This window comes from Pangasianodon hypophthalmus, chromosome 1 (genome assembly GCF_027358585.1).
Source record: "Pangasianodon hypophthalmus isolate fPanHyp1 chromosome 1, fPanHyp1.pri, whole genome shotgun sequence".
NCBI lineage: Eukaryota > Metazoa > Chordata > Actinopteri > Siluriformes > Pangasiidae > Pangasianodon > Pangasianodon hypophthalmus.
The window spans coordinates 6940583-6959402 of record NC_069710.1 but is presented as its reverse complement, the minus strand read 5'-3'; the positions used below and the strand labels follow the sequence as shown (position 1 = coordinate 6959402).

The window sequence follows — 18820 nt, the reverse complement described above, 5'->3', positions numbered from 1 at the left end:
AGCACCGCACCACCAGAGAGTACAGAAGGAAGCAAGAGCAAGAAACGTGAGGACAGAAAAGTAAAATAAAGACAGAAAATTGAAAAGATGAATAGGTACACCGTGCAATAGTTATAAAACTACAGAGAGGAACAAATTTGATATTGGGTATTGGTGCAAAATGTAAAAAATGGCATATTCTCATCTTTCCAGCTGTGTCTTAAATGCGTCCTAAGTAGTGGCATAATACTAGAAAGTATTCACATGTACTAAGTAAGGAATAAAACATGACAAGAAGTGCTGTTATAGGAAAATAATCCTGGGGTGGTGTGATGTAGCCCTAACAGTGGATTTACTGCACTTCCAATAACAGCTGGAACAAAGATTTTATTCTTCTTATACCACAGCGATTTGCCAACACTAACAACTCTTTATGTATTAAAGAACGACAAAACTTTTTATCCGTGTTTGTTACAAATAATGTGGAACATCCGCAAAACAAGTTAGCTCCTGTTATCACTTACGTTATAGCAGCTATAAAGTCGTTCCCACCTCTCTTTTTTCTCTTTCTTTAAGTTAATAAGACAAAAATAAAATGCAGTTTATCATGTTACAGAAACTGGAAAGTGTACATTCCTCAGTCCTGAAGACTTTCCCTTAAAGGGAATTAAGGAAAACTTAAAGGTTACTACTTTACCTCTGATCGTTACAGAGTGCTGACACTGGAGACTCCTTCCATAAAAGTTATATAAATGTCTCCATACAGAAAACCTCCACCGTATTAACAATTACAAAGACATTTTTAAAATACGCTTGTGTGGCGTGTCCATCATACAAGTTCCTCTGTTAGTTGTTACTATAGAAACGATAAAATATTAGAAAGAGTGTATTAATATAAATATAAATATATAATATAAATCTGTAATTTGCCTTGTAGCCAGTGCTATCATGGCTGCTGTTAGAGAAAATTAATACTATTAACAACTATTAAAAATTAACAACCTCTAAGCAAACAGTTCGAACATTCAACAGCACTGTGGTATAATCACAAATATTACATGGAAAATACTTAAGTTGGTTTGTATACAAAATATTTATGTTTAAAATAAATGTGCAATTAAGGCTAGTGAATAAAGTATAAAAAAAAAAAACAAAAAAAAAAAACAAAAAAAAAAAAAAAGGGTTTCAATGCTATCTGATGTTAGTTCACTAATTTAAGTACACTTCTGGCTGTACTAGGTGTTTGTATTTTTATTTATTTATTTATTTATTTTTTGGTCACATACAATTCTTTAGCAGTTGCAGTTTTGAAGTGGATACAGAAGCACAACTAACAACAAATTCTTAACTGCCATAACTGGTAGCCATGTCTGATCTGTTTATCTGCTACAGGCCCCGCCCCTTCTGTTTTCTAGTGGGATAGGCAAGTGGGCATCTGCAGTACACGTCACTTGTTCAGCAAATACTCAATGTTTGAACACACTGTGTTCACAAAAGACACACTAAATAGTTACAAAAACAATCAAAAAAAAAAAAAAAAAAAAACATACTACTAATTCTATGCAAATACATAACCTGAAGGGGGAAAAGTGTGATGTAATCCCTGCTCACACAACACAAGCTGCAAACTTTCTTGTAACTTGTAACACACATCCCCACACTGTTGTAGAACATTTCTGCAAAGCGCTGTACTCACATTCCCTTGCCACTTTTCTTTTTTAATATTTGAACAGTATTAAGGTCAGTGTCTGGCAAATGTTCTCTTTCTAAGAAACTCACACAAAACATAATAAGTTACCTACTGAGAGGTCTTACATTCCTTCCTGATGAAAAGAAGCGATTCCAATTCAAGAGATTCAAGAGATTTTCTTGCTCGTGCACTTTAAAGTTCAGCCACTTCATTAATATTAATGGTGGCATTCCAACTACATGTAATATCACTAAAGGGCATGGTGTTACAAATCGGGGAAAAGATTCTCCGAGTACACAGTTAAAGGTTTTTTGAGCATCTTATTGCCTTTGTGTCAGATAAATAACTGCAACAAGTCATAGTGTTGCGCCATCATGTCTTCATTTTGCTCACTGACACGAAACCTCGTCTCCACTTGAAATAAAACTCCATCAAGACTGTTGTTTTTTTTGTTGATGCATGTTTAAGTTATTATATTAAATGTGTGAATATTTGGTTTAATTTTTAAATCTTCTCGTCAACCAAATTGCCGTTGACTAATATTCGATGCCATTTTAGTCAGAATAAAATTCACTAAAATTAATATGACGTGACAAAATACTGACTAAATTTAAAGGATATTTTCATCAGAAGACAAAAACTATGCTATTATATCATCATGATATCAGTGACATAAAATGGTCTTAAAATGACAATAATATCATTATCATCACAATTATTTCTGGGACAATATATCGTCCAACGAAAGTAGTTATCGTGCCAGGCCTCCACACGCCAACTGCTGTGAGGAGATTCACTTGTCGAGTGCCATGCAAAAGCTGAGAACACTTGAACTTGCGCCACATGCCTGCATTATACTGAAAAAAAAGCATTTCAAAGTGTGACAACAAAATTTCAAATTTTCAATCTCAAACGTGAAAGCCACTTTGCTATGAATAAGCCGAAAAAGCAGCACCTGTGAGCAGTACAGCTGTGGTCTCGGGATTTTTAAACCTCAGCCACTCCAGCACTGTTTAAATAACCGTCAGTTAACCGCACCTTTACATTCACACCCACACCACCACTTTTTTGCTCCTTTCTAGGTCAGCGCTTCCATATCCTCACACAGCAGGGAGGTAGATTATGCCTTGCCACAGAAATCTCCAACACAATTCCCAAACTATCTGTGCTTTTATCTAGTCCAGTTCCCAATCCACTGAGCCAAATGTGTCAGCGCGCTATTAAGTGCCTCGGGTGTATAGGGAACTGGGACAGATCAAGCACGATAAACTCCTTGAGAAGTGTTTTAAACATAATTATCTTTAGTTCTAACTTGTTTTACGTTATTGTACTTGGTTCAGTGAGGAGGAAAGCACAACACCAGCCCACGTGCAATTTACATTTTGTAGTTACACTTCTTTAATTCCCTTTGCTGTCCTGCACAAAGAAACCTAAAAAGTGAACAACTCATTCGGTGTTGCCGAACTGCTTTGCCTGGCCTGTATATAAATAACCTTGACACTAATAATAATGGCTTTGGGCTAGTGGTTATAATTTGCCAATTACACTGTCACGTTGGTTTAGAGTGAACTGCGCCGGGATCTTTTCCTTTTTTCTTTTTGACTGGCCATAATGCAATAAATTCAGGGTTGCCAGATTGTATGCAGTATATATTCAGTGTCCTCTGCCCATTTTGTACACAATACACCATATTTCTAGCAATACTTACACTTGGTAAACAATGCAGGTTTTTTGCAGTGCTATTTTTTTCTAATTATAATTATGTTTCATTCAACTGCATAAGTAAAAAAAATATTTTATATATATATATATATATATATATATATATATATATATATAATTCAATTTTTGCTGGTGTGTTCTGACATTTTCATTAATTTTGATTTCAGCACATCGCTATTTTCAATTTTAAACTAAAAAATGCACCCAGACATCTAGGAGTGAGCTGGATTGTGCAGGGTTTTGACATAAGAAAGGCTCTGAAAATATACTGGCTGATTTACTATCTCATCGCCACTCTAGTGAATATTGTGAACCTGAAGTTCAGTCTTAAGGGAACACTTTACTACCTACCGTTGTTGTATTTTTGCCCGTCTTGTATGCTGTATGTGTGTATGTGGGTGTGTTCTATCATTCAGGTCCTGCCCATCCCCGTGTATTCCTGCCTTTGGGTCCTCATTGGATGGCCACATGCCTTGACTCTGCCTCCTGGTTTGCCATTGATTGGATCAACGCTTTCCAGATTTCGCCATGCTACATGCCTATGCAGACCATTGCTCTTGTTTTGTCTCATATGTGCCATGAGTCTCTCAGCTGGTTGCACTGATTATCACCTCTCTCATCTGTGCTTTGCCCTTTTTGGATTTAGTTCATCTTTACCCGCTTTATATATAAATTGTACATAATACACATTTGTAAACAAATAAATCGTAAAAAGTAGGAAGCCAACAGCATTCTTGTTTGGATAATTTAGTAAGTCAGTGTATAGCTACTTTGGGTCTGTTTATTATTTTGCTCTTGTCGGCTTCTGAAGTCAACACCCGCTCTTTATAAAATAAATAAACTCAGGGGGGTGTTTTTGGTATGCTCATGCCTGACTTAAACCAGGCTGTGCACTAAACTGGGTATAAGTTTCAAGTAAAAATAGTACTTACCTTAGCGATGGTGTTCTCATCCACGGTTTCTGGGCCGATCTCTTTGTTGACGTACAGCAGGGCGTACAGGTATCCAGCACGGCCGTACAGCAGCTCGTCTGGAATCTCCGAGTCTGGACTGATGACTGAGCGCTGAAGCTGAAGCAGCCTGCAGGACCACAGAATCAAAGGAAACATGGAGAGGATCAACTTATTAAACTTATTAACCAGATGTAAATACAATTGCCACAGTAACAAATTCCCCTCTAAATGAGATTATTAGAGATGAAAAAGAATTAAGAAGTCATTTCAGTGAAATAGCTCATCTTAAGCAGATGGGCTCCTCAGCAAGAGGCCAGTAAAACTGCCAGCATACTACAGAGTGGGCTACAGGCTGAGAAAGAAAAAAAACATGCTGGAACAGCAACACTGAGAGAACACGATGATTTGGCAGTCATATACAGACAGGTGACACATTAAAAGAAGAAACAATGGCTCTGTTATGCTGTGGGAGCCACTTTGCTGGCATTATTTGGGCTCACTTGTCTCCTCAGACGGAAGAGTCACTGCAAATCAATACAAAGTTCTTCTGACTCATCAGCTTTATCCTATGAGGAAACATATCTATCCTAATGGGGGTGGTCTCTTCCATGATGACTCCGCCCCCATCCACAGGGCACAAGGGCTCACTGAGTGGTTTGATGAGGATGAAAACAATGTAAATAAACCATTAGCACTGGCCTTCATAGTCACCAGATCTTAACCCAACAGAACAGTTTTGGATTGACGTGTTAGATAGCGCTCTCCACCTCCAGCATCAAAACACCAAATATTTTTTGGATGAATGGTGTTCATCCCTTGTAGAATCTGTGCCAAGGTGCACTAAAGCTGTTTGGGTGGCTTGTGGCAGTAAAACGCATTATTTAGACACTTTATGTTGTTGCTTTCTTTAATTTATCACCTGTTATATTACTGAGCAAGATCCGCGTATACATGATAAGTAATCAGTCTCATGCTGAGAGCTGCAGAGTTCAGACTGCCAGGGGAGTGCACTGAACACAGCAAGCAGTCCTGCTCATTAATCTCATTAACTTCCAGCAAACACACACTCACATACACACACACAAATCATGGTTCCATTACACCACCGGAAACCTGCTGGTCTGGAAACAAGGAACTGGTCGTGTCATGAGCTGGGGACTGGGTCTTGCCAAAAAAATTCTAATGACTTGTGTACAGGACTGCCATTAAATATATTTATGCCCAAAAACAACAGTGGCATATGAAGATCTCGACAGCTTTGCCACTCTAAAGAATGCAAGTATCTATGAATGTGCGTAAGTATAAAATAGAGCAAATTATCCCACACACTCCTGTGAACCCCAGTACTTACCACGCCACACACTGCTTACACTATGCTTGTACCTGTGCAAAAAGGCAAAAGGCCAAATTGGGGAAATGCCCCCTAACCCTAGACATGTCATAAACATCATTATCAAATCTAGCCCTATGCTGATGTGAAAGGGCTTTCTCTTCCGTAAACTGGTTCGTCTGTAAACGCTTCGGATTTACCACCATGCTGAATTCTTGACATCGACATTTGGAGAAGGTGCCATTTCATTGCCATTATAGTAATTCAAGTTCTTTTCATAATCAGCATTAAGAGTTCAGAGGTTTGGAAAATGATTGTTGAATAAAAATTAGCAACTGCAGCAACTGCAGCTAAATAGAATATTGCTAATGTTAACAAAGCTCTTTCAAACAGCTTCACACCCAGAATAAAATAAGTAACAGCAGTAAAAATGCATATCTAGCATTCTGCCTGTAATTGTTGTCTGTGGTAATGTCTGTGCAGTAATGTCTTTCATTTATCTATCCATCCATTCATCTTCAGTAACCACTTTATCCGGGTCAGGGATGTGGTGGAGCTCAGGAACACTGGGTGTGAGGCAGGAATCCACCCTTGATGGGATGCCAGTCCATTACAGGACACCACACACATTCCCACCTATGGGAGGCCTAGGGGCAATTTAGCACCAATACACCTACTGGCATGTTTTTTTGGAGGAAACCAGAGAACCCAGAGAAAACCCTCATGGACCCAGGGAGAACATCTGAAACTCCACAGATAGAAACCCAAACTCAAGGTCAAATTGGGGACCCTGAAGCAGTGAAGAGGCAATGCTACCCTCTGCGTCACTGTGCCACCCAGTTATAAATTTTTCACATCTGATTCTGTAATGTTTCTGCTCTCAACCTGGTGAACTTCATCAAGCAGCAGACCCTGCACCAGTTCACCATGCTTGTCAGTAGAAACTGGATATAAAACCTCCCAAACCTCCGATACAGCGCTGCTGTTTAAACCATAACTCTCAAGGTATTTTCAAAGCAGGGACATTTTTGTGTAAGACAGTGACAAACAGAGAGTGAGAAGAACATAGTGTGAAGAAAGACAGAGAGGCATGGAGGAGAAAAGAAATGAAATTAGGATCGTACTTGGTGAGGCACTCCTTTGAGTCAGCCTGGTTCTTCAGTCGATGGTGGACGACGGCAGCAACGGCCAGCGGTCCGGCATCACCACACAGAAAAGTGACTTTCCGGCCGTTCAAGTTGCGCAGCGTACGCTTAACATAATCCAGAGAGCGCTGCAGGTGAGAGGAATCACCACTCACACGGTGCAGCTGCAGGTACAGCAAGGCAATTCCTACAACACGTCAACAACCACTTTAAAATAACATGCAACGCAATCGTTAAAGTACGATCACAAGACTTCCTGTCAGTAAATTATTTAATCCACACTACACTGACTGGAATTAAATGTCAACGAATGATGAAGATCAGTTTAGTTTAATCAAAAGGATGCTGAAAATCGTTACTTGTTAGGTGGCCACCAGAGGATCCTTACCTGTCCAGCCAGTGTAGGTGGAGAAGTCATGCGGGTCTGCAGTCTTTAGTCCCTCTTCCATCTGCTGGAGAAGATCTTTAATCTTATTCTGTACTTTCTTCTGGAAGGCCTCTGTGATCTGTTTGTGAATAGTGAGAAACAAGAAGTCAGAAACCCGGATGTTTTGTTTTATTTTTACGAAACCAGGACTGTATGTAATCTTTTTGAGCAGTTAGCACTGGCACTGAAAAATTTTGAATGTGCTGTAGCACAAATGAAACCAGTGGAACACTGAGATAAAAATTACAATACTTATACTACAGAGCTCCTCAGACAGTTCTGGCTTCAAGGCAAAAGAGAATTTTATATTAATGCACTCATTCTAATATGCTATCGTGTCTGTACTAACACCTTACATGCGGAACTGAATGGCGGATGCTCCACATAACCTAAACTTAATAATAAATGTGCTATTATTTAGCAAAACGCTAAAATCTTGCCTTAAGCAGACATTTATTTAACATTTATGAAAGAGTCTTGAGTGTCAGCACTTGCTAACGATCAAAACGTTGTATGGTGCTTTACTGTTTCATCATTCTGGAGAATGGCTGTGAGGATTCTTGATCTAGACGTGACTGGTTGCTGACTTTTCGTGTTGAGGCTTCACACCTTAACCGTTTATTACATAAATACGAACGCTGACAGACACTGGATTGGATTCAGCAGCGCTCCGGAAAGCAATAAAGGCAATACTCAAGACTGCATTAATGTGATAAGTAGAAGACCCAGCATTGAGCTGTGTGGGACCTCACAGTGCACTTCCAGAAAATAATAGAATTTGGGAGAAATAGTACCTTAAGGGCCTAATATATATAAACCCTCACAATGTTGCAACGCAGCAAACCAACATAATACCGTGTAGTCTCTAGCTTTGCCTTAGACCATTGATTCTCAATCTTGGGGTTAAAGAAGATCTGTACAATCAGTTATTTGTAATGCAGTTCTATGTATATAAACTTGATTTAGGGAATATTAAAAAGTAATTAAAACTGTCAGATTATTATGATTAAAATTATAATAGTCTTCATTCAGTTTGGAGCTCCTCTTGAGCCCATTTTACACTACCTTGCCTGACATGCTCTCATGTTAGCCTAATCAAAGTAGTCTTTAGACCAGACACTGTATGAAGAGCATATTTATGAGGCACGCTGGTGGGTTTCAGCTAGAAACACCACAAAATACAATATTGATGGTATATCTTGCACTGTATGCTCATAATCTAAATAGCACATAGCACCAAATAGCACTGCTGCTCTGCTGTTGAATAAAATCAAAAAAAAAATATCTACCTGCCAAAGAGCACAAGAATTTTGAGCCCATAAAACGAAATCACTGACCAAAACAGGTTGAGAACCCCTCCCTTAAACCAAAAATGTTGCAGCTCCAACATTAAGTACTCATACAGTCAAGAGATATTTTTCCTTATAAGGTCATTATATTGTAATTTATTACATTTCAATGGATTGAGGCACTTCTACCAAATTATCTTAACACACATCAACAAAAAAGTCTGATATCTTTGTGGTGAGTCCAACAGAAAGACGTGTTCCTGGCTGACAGTGGTACAGATCTGGGTGCTGGCTGCTGGCTCAGACACAAAGAAAGCCTTTAGTTTCAGAGGCTCAGAGGATTTTGATCATAATCACCGAGGGATGTTCAGAGCTAGCCTACCCATCAACTCCTCTCACGCACATGGCAGGCGATAAGTTATTAAAACCTGTCGGCAGGTTCAGTATCTCGGACACAGAGACAGAAGTGAACAGAGTCTGCTGGCAGTTCATTTGCAGCAGTGCTGTCTGTGAGATGAATGCTGATAATAGATGAGAGGCTCAGCTCAGACCTGCAGTACACTGCACTAACAAAGCAGCACCGTAGCAGCCTGCTGTCCGAGACGGTGAAAAGTACTAGTGCCTGACTTCTGACTTCCCAATATGTGGTGCAAGTTAAAAAGTTAAAAATAAGTGCAGACACTTCCTTAGACCACTTCCTTAGACCACTGCATACCTGGAATACCCCACAGGACCTGCCATTTTGGAGATGCTCTGACCCAGTCCTCTAGCCATCACAATTTGGCCCTTGTCAAAGTCGCTCAGATCCTTACTCTTGCCCATTTTTCCTGCTTCCAACTTCGAGAACTGACTGTTCACTTGCTGCCTAATATATTCCACCCCTTGACAGGTGCTATTGTAACGAGATAATCAATGTTATTCACGTCACCTGTCAGTGGGTTTAATGTTATGGCTGATCGGTTTATGTCCCGTATCGTGGCATCAGTGTATCGTCTCATGCCTACTTACTTATTCTATTAGTCACTGGTTGTTGTGCTAGTTTTTTATGCCCACGTATTAAAATCCTAGCCACACAGAGTCAGAAAAGTCAAGAAAATTAATCAGTATGTTGGGAGTAGGAAAACTGGCTAAGTGGAACACTTTCAGCAGCCAAGCCAACTCTGTTTCTCCTGACTTGGCAGCAGACATTTGCGGAGGCGTGATGGCAGCGTGCTTTAAGATAACTTGTGTCCTGTTCACTAGAGATGTGAAATGGGATCATTACCCAGTTTCTCGAGTGCTGATCTCACTTCTGGCCTACACTGTTTTTGTCTTCATCAAAAAGAGGCGCAAGTTTTTATCTAATGTGCTGGACAGCTAGAGTATTCATTCTTTGCTTTAACACTGAAAAAGTAGACCAAAAAAACAGAACAGCAGTGCGTGGAAAATGCTCCAATGTTAATCGCATTGCATTTAATACCAGTGGCTTTGCAGTGGTCACATGCAAAAAGTGTATTTCGTATTATGCTTGTGCTTTACTACATGACTCAATAAATGGGAGATTACAGCTGCATTTCCAGAAAGATTTACATTTTGTTGATTACTATTAGACTACAACTGTTAAGCACAGATAAACAATTTAACTGTTGATTTATGCGTTTACTGTGTTTGCCATGATCCACAATTGTTTTCACGTGCGAGGACTCGAGCTCATGTGCATGATGTGTTGTGTTAGTCTTCATGGCATCACATACAGCACACTGGATTAGATGTCAAATCTCATCCACGAGGCCACTATCAGCTCCGATATGATACTCAGTGTCCAAACATCCCTAACTGCATCCACATGCATCCAAACTAAAGCAGCCTGTGTATAACTGATACAGTAATGATTCCCTTATGCAGATAAGCTTCACGATGAGTGTTAAGCTGCAGAGCGCACGCTAACACACAGAAGATAAAGATGGCGAGCTGACACTTCCACACCTCCACAGACTGACAGAGAAAACAAACAGTGAAAAATGAGCAGATGGCAAGTGGGTTCAGCTCATCTGAGACTAAAGCAAACATGTGCATTGCATACATTTAATTTTGCCCAAATGTGAAGGCAAAGACCTAAAAAGTCCTAGATCAGGTATATTATACCTTACTGCTGGAATCTTTAGGACAGAATATCAGCATAATATAAGCTTTGAGCATAATAGCAGCAGAAGCAAAATCAAAAACTCTGCATCTGCCGTTTTCGGTCCTGATCACAACAAGCAGTCACCCAAACTCCAGAGTAACTCATGTTTCTGATTATTTTTTTTTTCTACTAGTTTGTTCATTTTATCACTATGGTTTGTCTGAGAAACTTTATTTGTCTTGGGGAAAAAATAGGTTTTGGCATTGAGTGTGGACATTATAGACAGACATGGATGACATACAAGCAGACAAAAAAAAGACAAAAAGACAAAAAAATTCAGGATTTGACTAAGAACTTGTAGTGTGAATATAGTGAATCAACTATTTAATATTGTGGCAGGAGAATGGGAAAACTAGAACTTCAATGATTAGTCAATTAATCAATTATCAGTAATCAATTATGTCAATTAAGAAGAATTATAGGGATGGATTTTTCTATTTGACACTTAACCAACAAGAGAAACGTGTTATAATGCAACGTCTTTTCTGCGGTAGAATGTCGTACGCTAGTGAACCAAATGATTTTATTTGCTTACATAACAAAGCCGAAAATCTTTCACACTGAATGCGGAAAAAAAAAAAAAGGTTTACTGTCATTTAGCACCGAGTGCAAATGAAATTTAACACAAACTCTTTCCACAGAAGAAATCACATATCGCAGACAGAACTTTGAGTAATGGAGGCTACAAAAGAGGAAAAAAAAACAACACCTAAAACACTGATAGTTTCACTTAAAACAATAAAAGCATGGTACAGTACAGTATGCGCTAATAGCAGTGCATCAATGAAGCACTAACATTAAAAACCAAAGCACCCAAAAACACAGGAAATGTCTGATGCTATAGCATATTACATTTCATAGAAGGAGCTTTAATTTATTTATTTATTTATTTTTAAATGAAGGAGCTTGATTATATCCATCCATCCATTTTCCATACCGCGTATCCTCCACAGGGTAGCGGGGGAGCCTGGAGCCTATCCCAGGAGACTCGGGGCACAAGGCGGGGGACACTCTGGACGGGGTGCCAACGCATCGCAATCACACACACACTCACACACCCATTCACACACTACGGACAGTTTGGAAATGCCAGTCAGCCTACAACGCATGTCTTTGGACTGGGAGAGGAAACCAGAGGACCCAGACGACACCCCTGAAGCACAGGGAGAACATGTAGACTCCGCTCACACAGGGCAGAGGCGAGATTCGAACCCCCAACCCCGTCGGTGTAGCCACCGTGCCTCCCAGCTTGATTATATATGTTTAGCAATTTCATATATGATTAAGTTTAGCCTGTTTAATTTTGGCTTGTGAAGATTAATAATGATGCATCATTTATGTGAATAAATACAGTTTTGATAAAGCAGTAGAGAGAAAGACCCATTTAAACTCATTTAAACCCTTTTAAAGACTCATTTAAAGCCACAAATTTCACATTTCGTGTTCTTGTTTAAAGTAAATTCCTTATTAAAGGACTTTCAGAGGAACACCATAGACTAACAAGATGTTAAATGTTAAGTTGTTCCTAACAGATTTTTTACATTATATTATTGTTCTTTTGTATTTTATCCAACACTGGAGCAATACAGTAAATATTAACTCTTTACTTATGCCTTTCCCAAGGTTTTGAATTAACCTAGGTTAATTATCCAGTCAAAGCTTCTTTTACAAATATCTTTTGACGGAACAATTCATGATATGTCATCATAATAGAAAAAAATGAGCTTTGCATAAGGACCTCAACAACTGTCCTTAGACTTCCATTGTAAGTGGGTGGTTGTTTTTTTTGTTTTTCGTTTATTAAAACGGTGTTTTCCATTGCTTCGTACAGAGAATCATGTCAAAATTCTTGTCTGTGGAAATCCTATAATACAAAAACTTTCCAGGAAGCAGTATTCTAACAGAACATAGAGCTCAACAATAAAAGCTGTAACAGCATACCGATGATAGCATACATGTTTCTGCCTTAGCAATCAAATACCCCACACCAACAGAAGCCTGTTTCAGATCTTATAGTCTCAAATGATAAATTCATTAGCTAGCCTACCAGGTAAGCCAAGCTCCAATGTGCTAGCTGTCTTGTGTTTTTGTTGTTAAAAAAAAACAAAAAAAAAAACTGGTAGTTAACCTAATACAATAACATATGGTAAGCTAGTCTGCTAGTTAGGTGTATTATTACAGACTGAAGGTAACAAACAAGTATATGATCATGTAGCACATTGTATTTGTGCCCTCGGCAAAAAGTCAGAATGCTGTTGGCGACATTTCGGCAATGAGATTCGGTGTTCTGTCCTCACGTCACACACAAAATACACTATACGGCCAAATGTTTGCAGACACCTGACCATCACGTTCATATTTGCTTTTTGAAGATCCCATTTCAGATTTAGTCTCCCTGCAGTTATAATAAGCTCCACTCTCCTGGGAAGGCTTTCCACTAGATTTTGGAGCGTGGCTGTCGGGATTTGCCCTTTCAACCACAAGAGCATTACTGAGGTCAGGCACTGATGTCAGGTGAGAAGGCCTGGGGCGCAGTCAGCATTCCAATTAATCCCAAAGGTGTTCAGTGGGGTTGAGGTCAGGGCTCTGTGCAGGCCACTCGAGTTCTTCCACGCCAATCTTGGCAAACCATGCAGGAACAGGTTTGGGCCTCTTAGTTCCAGTGAAGGTAAAACTGTAATGCTACCGCATACAGAGACATTCTATGTAACTGTGAGCTTCCAACTTTGTGGCAACAGTTTGGAGAAGACCCAGATATGGGAGTGATGGTCAGGTATCCACAAACGTTTGGCCATATAGTGTATATTATATGAGTCTAGATAGCATATTTAATCATTTCTCTCTCTTTGCACACTCCTTTCTCTATTTTACTCAGTTTTCTCATTGTTTTCACATACCTACATGTTCCTGATTCTGAAAAAGTCATATGCTGTCCATGCAGGCTAAATAATTCAGCTAATATCATTCTATCGACACCCGGATCACGTCTTGGCTGCTGTATGTAGTGCAGCAGGCGGTGAGGTTCAGTAACACATCCGACAGTTACAGCGTCGAGGTGCATCAAATCACTATGAAGCACTCCAAGTTTTAAAAATACACTGAAAAAAAAGGGAATATGTGGTCAGGCAGATTTAAGAGAATACATTACGCATAGTTTACATGAAAATATAGGTTTGTCATCTCAAAAAAATAAGTTTATCAACAAAAAGTGATGTCATTGCTTATAGTAATGTTAATTAAAACAAGTTTCTAATTACTAGATTGAATTATGTAGAGTAAGCATGATCAATTCACATAATATAAACGCAAATCAATTATATTACGGGATCTCATGAGGATGTTGTAACTATAGTATTAAATTAACTCGATTAACACGTGCGGGAGAACAGCACAGCGGTAATGTGGCTAATACAAACCGCCAGTGGCCTGGGTTTGATCCTCAATTCAGGTGAGAGCACGGAGTTCGATTTTGTTCAGGGCTTTTGATCAAATCATGTTGGATGTACGAAAACAAATTGTGCTAATGTAATCCAATTCAATCCCCTGGAACCGATGTATGCATTTGAATTGCACTCTTTTTCAGTGACACTCTTTTTCAGTGACACACCAAACGAATACTTTTGTTTTGCAACAAACATTTTTCTGGTCGTTAAGTCTACTTAGCTACATGTCTGTAGGGCAAGTGTGATTAAACAAATTGTCCACCACCGGGCCTCTTCCTCCTTGCTGAGTGAATGATGCCTGTGCAGGTGATCTCAGGTTAAAAATGGAGAGAGTTGAAATGCGTTTCTTTTTCATGCAGTGTCTTATTTATTCAATTACAGATTTATTCAACAGCCAGATTGAAGTGAGAATTAAATCACACATAAATGAACGATTGGTTCATTTTAAAGTCACATCGCAGACCTTTTCCTGCAGCTCATCAACAAACCCGTGAGTATCGTTTCCTCACCACTGCATGCTTCATACAAACTCTTTAATAACTTTGAAAGATGGTCTTTCCATGAACCTTGCTATACCTTGCTCGGAAAAGCAACTCGAAAGTTTCGTTTCCATGCACACGGAACTATGTATACACGGAAATGCAGAGAGCCAATCAAACTGCAACTTTCAACATTCTGAAGCTTGTGGCCAGAAAAGTGTACAAAATAGGCTGAGACTAGGCTAAAGATGCCATTTTTGGATAATTCTCTTAGCCTACTTCTACATGAACTACATACATTTTAGAGGCTGTGAGATTTCCTGAGAGGTCTCACTTCATAAATAGATGATTTATACCTTTAGTGTCACCTTTAAAGAGGTAAAGACCGTAACAGTTCTCCAAGCACATATACTACAGCACAGTGCACACACACTGAGCTGTGTCTAAGTGGGACATCAGTCGGCTAAATGAGCTTACTGAACAAGCCAAGCACCAACAGAGGGCATCTGGGAGAGTCATTCTGGTGGAGACACTAAATTCTGCACAACCTGCTTCTAAACTGGAAGGAGCAAAACTCAGCAAGCAGCTATTCAAAATGGTCAAACTCAGGACTGCACAATTAATCACATTTGATTGTGATTAATAATCGTGTTTTTTCCCTGGCTTCCTAAATTAAGTATTCAAAATCCTAAAGTCGTACTTGTGAATTTAGCCGAAATAAATGTACACTCACTGGCCATTTTATTAGGAACACCATACTAATACTGGGTAGGATCCTGCTTTCATCTCAGAACAGCCTCGATTCTTTGTGACATGGACTCCACAGGGTTTTAGAAACATTCGTTTAAGATTCATCTACATGTTGACCTGACTGCATTATATAATTGCTACGGAACATCCGTCCAACCACATCCCAAAGGGTGCTCTAATGGATTCAGATCTGCTGCCTGAGAAGGCTATTGAAGTACACTGGACTCATTGTCACATTATTGGGACTTGTTTGAGAGGACATTATCAGCAATAATACTCAAATAGGCTGTGGCATTAAACAATGCATGACTGGTATTAATGTGTCCAGTGTTTGCTAAGAAAACATTCCTCACACCATTACACTGCCTCCACCAGCCTGAACTGTTGACACAAGGCAGGTTGGTTCCAAGATTCATGGTGCTGACTCCAAATTCTGACCTTACCATCTGCATTCAGCAGCAGAAATCACAATTAATTAGACCAAGAGAAGTTTCTCCCATTGTCAACTGGCCAGTTTCAGTGAGCCTGTCCCCACTGCAGCCTCAGATTCCTGTTATTGTTATGGTTCCATTATTGGGACCTGATATGGTCTCCTGCTGTTGTAACCTCAATGTTCGATGTGTTGTGTGTTCTGAGATGCTTTTTTGCTCACCACATTTGTAAAGAGTGGTTATTTGAGTACTCATAGTCTTCCTGTCAGCTCAGACTAGTCTGGTCACGCTCCTCTGACCTCTTTCATCAACAAGGCTTTTCCAGTGAGTGTCGAGAACTGACAATCACTGGATGTGTTTTGTTTTTAACACCATTCTGTGTCAATTCTAGAGAGTGTTGTGCAGGAGATCAGCAGTTTCTGAAACACCCAAACCAGCCCATCTGGCACCAACAACCACTGAGGCACCAATCAATTCTGAGGCTCATGATTTTATAAACTGTGCTGCTTCCAAAAGCTTGTATAGTTGCATGAAGGAGCAGGTGTACAGGTGTTCCTAATAAAGTGGTAAGTGTATATTTTAATCAGTGTAATTGTTTTTTTTTATTCAGCATTCAAAAGAGCTACTCAATCAATGTGATGAAGCCTTATTTTCATTCAAAGATGTCTACATTTTAAGAACTATAGGACGATAATGTACAATATAAAAGAAGACTATTAGTTGTGCCCTTTAACAGTGAGTGACAGAGTTAAATGAACAATGTGTTGCATAAGTATTCACCCCCTTGAACTTTTCGACATTTTGTGGCTATGATCTTCGACATAGTGTGGGATATGATCTCTAAAAAACTTTCCAGGAACATGTGTATTTATATTGAGATCACATGACACTTTAATTGCACACAAGTGGACTCTGTTTAACTGTTTAATGTGACTTTTGATGGCAAGTGGAGGCACCAGAACTAACTTTTGTGGCATACTTAAGCAATACTTATGCAAGCACAATGTTTCTTAACATGTCTAAATAATTTTGCAAATTATAATGGCTTCCCACCACTTCCACTTTTATTATGTGCAATTTTGTGTATATCCATGTGATACATTCTTAATTTACACTACATACCCAAAGTTTGTGGACACCTGACCATCACACCCATATGTGGTTCTTCCCCAAATCTGTTGCCACAATGTGGGAAGCACACAGATGTACAGGATGTGTTTGTATGCTGTAGCTTTACAATTTCGCTTCACTGGAACCAAGAGGCCCAAACCTGTTCCAGCATTACAATGCTCCTGTGCACAAAGCCAGCTCCATGAAGACAGGGTTTGTGAAGGCTGGTGTAGAGGAGCTAATGAACACCTCTGCGATGAACTGGAACACCGCCTGCACCCCAAACCTCCTCATCCGACATCAATGCCTGACCTCACTAATGCTCTTGTGGCTGAATGGATTAAAAAAAAAAAAAACATCCCCACAGCCACACCCCAAAATCTAGTGGAACGCCTTCCCAGAAGAGTGGCGCTTATTATAACAGCAAATGGGGACTAAATCTGGAATGACATATTCAACAAGCACATACGCCTGTGACGGTCAGGTGTCCACATACTTTTGACCATGTAGTGTAACTCATTTCATTTCAGTTTATAATACTACAAAATAGGGAACAGTTCATGGGGGGTCAATACTTATGCATGGCACTGTACAATCCTGTTAAATATCTTAATTTCAGAAGAATAAGTCATGATTACAGACTTTCAGTGACTTTAGTATAACTTGAGGACATAAATTCAAGACTGTTTTTAATTGGAGCACATTAATATAAATGTAAATAGTGTAACTAAATGAATAAATAATGTGTGTAATGGGTAAAGCCTTTACAGCAATTACTAGCTGAGGTTTACAGGTTATAGGTTATGGTTATAGGCATCTAAATAAGGAATGAAAAGCTAGCTAAGCTAAAGAGCTAAAGAGAGTTATGAAATTAACTTCAGCCACTTTTAATAAAGTAGTAAACCAGATACTGTATCACTTAACGCAGTATTATCAAATAACAGCTTTCGGGCTGCAGTCCAAATGGCTCCCTATCACACTAATAGAGCACTACGAATAGTGCACTAAAATCGTTATTTTATATTCTAAGTAGTGCACCTATATAGGGACTATGGAGCCATTTTGAACCAAACCTCCACTAGCTTCTAGCTAGCATGAGGAGGCGGGACCTGGAGGAAAATATGGGTTAAATTCTGCTAAAATACAGCATGACTTACCTTTCCATTTGCATCAAAAGTGTCTCCGGTGCTGCTGTTAGCTGCTGAGGGTGAAGATGTGAGGACTCCATGGTCCCAGTCAGGAAAAGGGTTAGGAAATGAGCGCTCCTCCATCTCCGACTCAGACGCTGTCACCAGCTTTAATCTCTTCGACATACTGTCTCCCATTTCTACGGCGGCTCACCAAGGCCAAACGTGTCGTCCGCGGTGGCGTGCGGATAATTAAACGCGTTTTGTTTTCTAGAGGAGGGGGAAATGACTTGGTGCAGATGTTCCTGCTGGGTGTTAATCCGCAGTAGTCAATGTCAAGAGTCAATGCAAGGATATGGAGGAAAGGATCTCTGTCAGATTACAGTGAAAAGAGTAAGTGATTAGGCCAAGACCTGTCTGCAACTTCTATTAGGATTAAGACCTACTGCTCCCATTCATTCATTCATTCATTCATTCATAAGGTTACATTGAATTCATTTTATTCAAGGGTGCTACAGCAATAATAACTACAACATTTAATGCCTAATATTTCATGCATGTCGAATTTAATCCCAGTTTAAGCAAAGATCATGTCAATAAATCTATAAAGGTTAGTCTGTTAGTCTATATGCGACTAACTATATGCATGTGTCTTTAATTTCCTGCTGCGATTAGAATTGCATTTTTATTGTTAAAAAAAAAAAAAAAAAAAAAAAAAAGTTTCCTCCAAAGAGAACAGCTTGTTAATACTGATAAACCAAACTGAAAAGTAATATGAGTC

The 18820-nt window shown here is 39.3% G+C and overlaps 1 protein-coding gene across 1 annotated transcript in view; it reads right to left on the bottom strand.

Moving 5' to 3' along the window:
• The window catches only part of lancl2 (LanC lantibiotic synthetase component C-like 2 (bacterial)), a 37289-nt gene extending 19046 nt beyond the window's left edge, over nucleotides 1-18243 (bottom strand). Inside the window, exons 1-4 of the mRNA XM_034305693.2 lie at nucleotides 18070-18243; nucleotides 7208-7325; nucleotides 6799-7006; nucleotides 4324-4471 (exon numbers count right to left, since the gene is read on the bottom strand). Of these exons, the coding sequence (XP_034161584.1) occupies nucleotides 4324-4471; nucleotides 6799-7006; nucleotides 7208-7325; nucleotides 18070-18237 (642 nt within the window). The 5' untranslated portion in view covers nucleotides 18238-18243. The remainder of the gene's footprint in view (nucleotides 1-4323; nucleotides 4472-6798; nucleotides 7007-7207; nucleotides 7326-18069) is intronic.
• Between the last annotated feature and the right edge of the window lie 577 nt (nucleotides 18244-18820).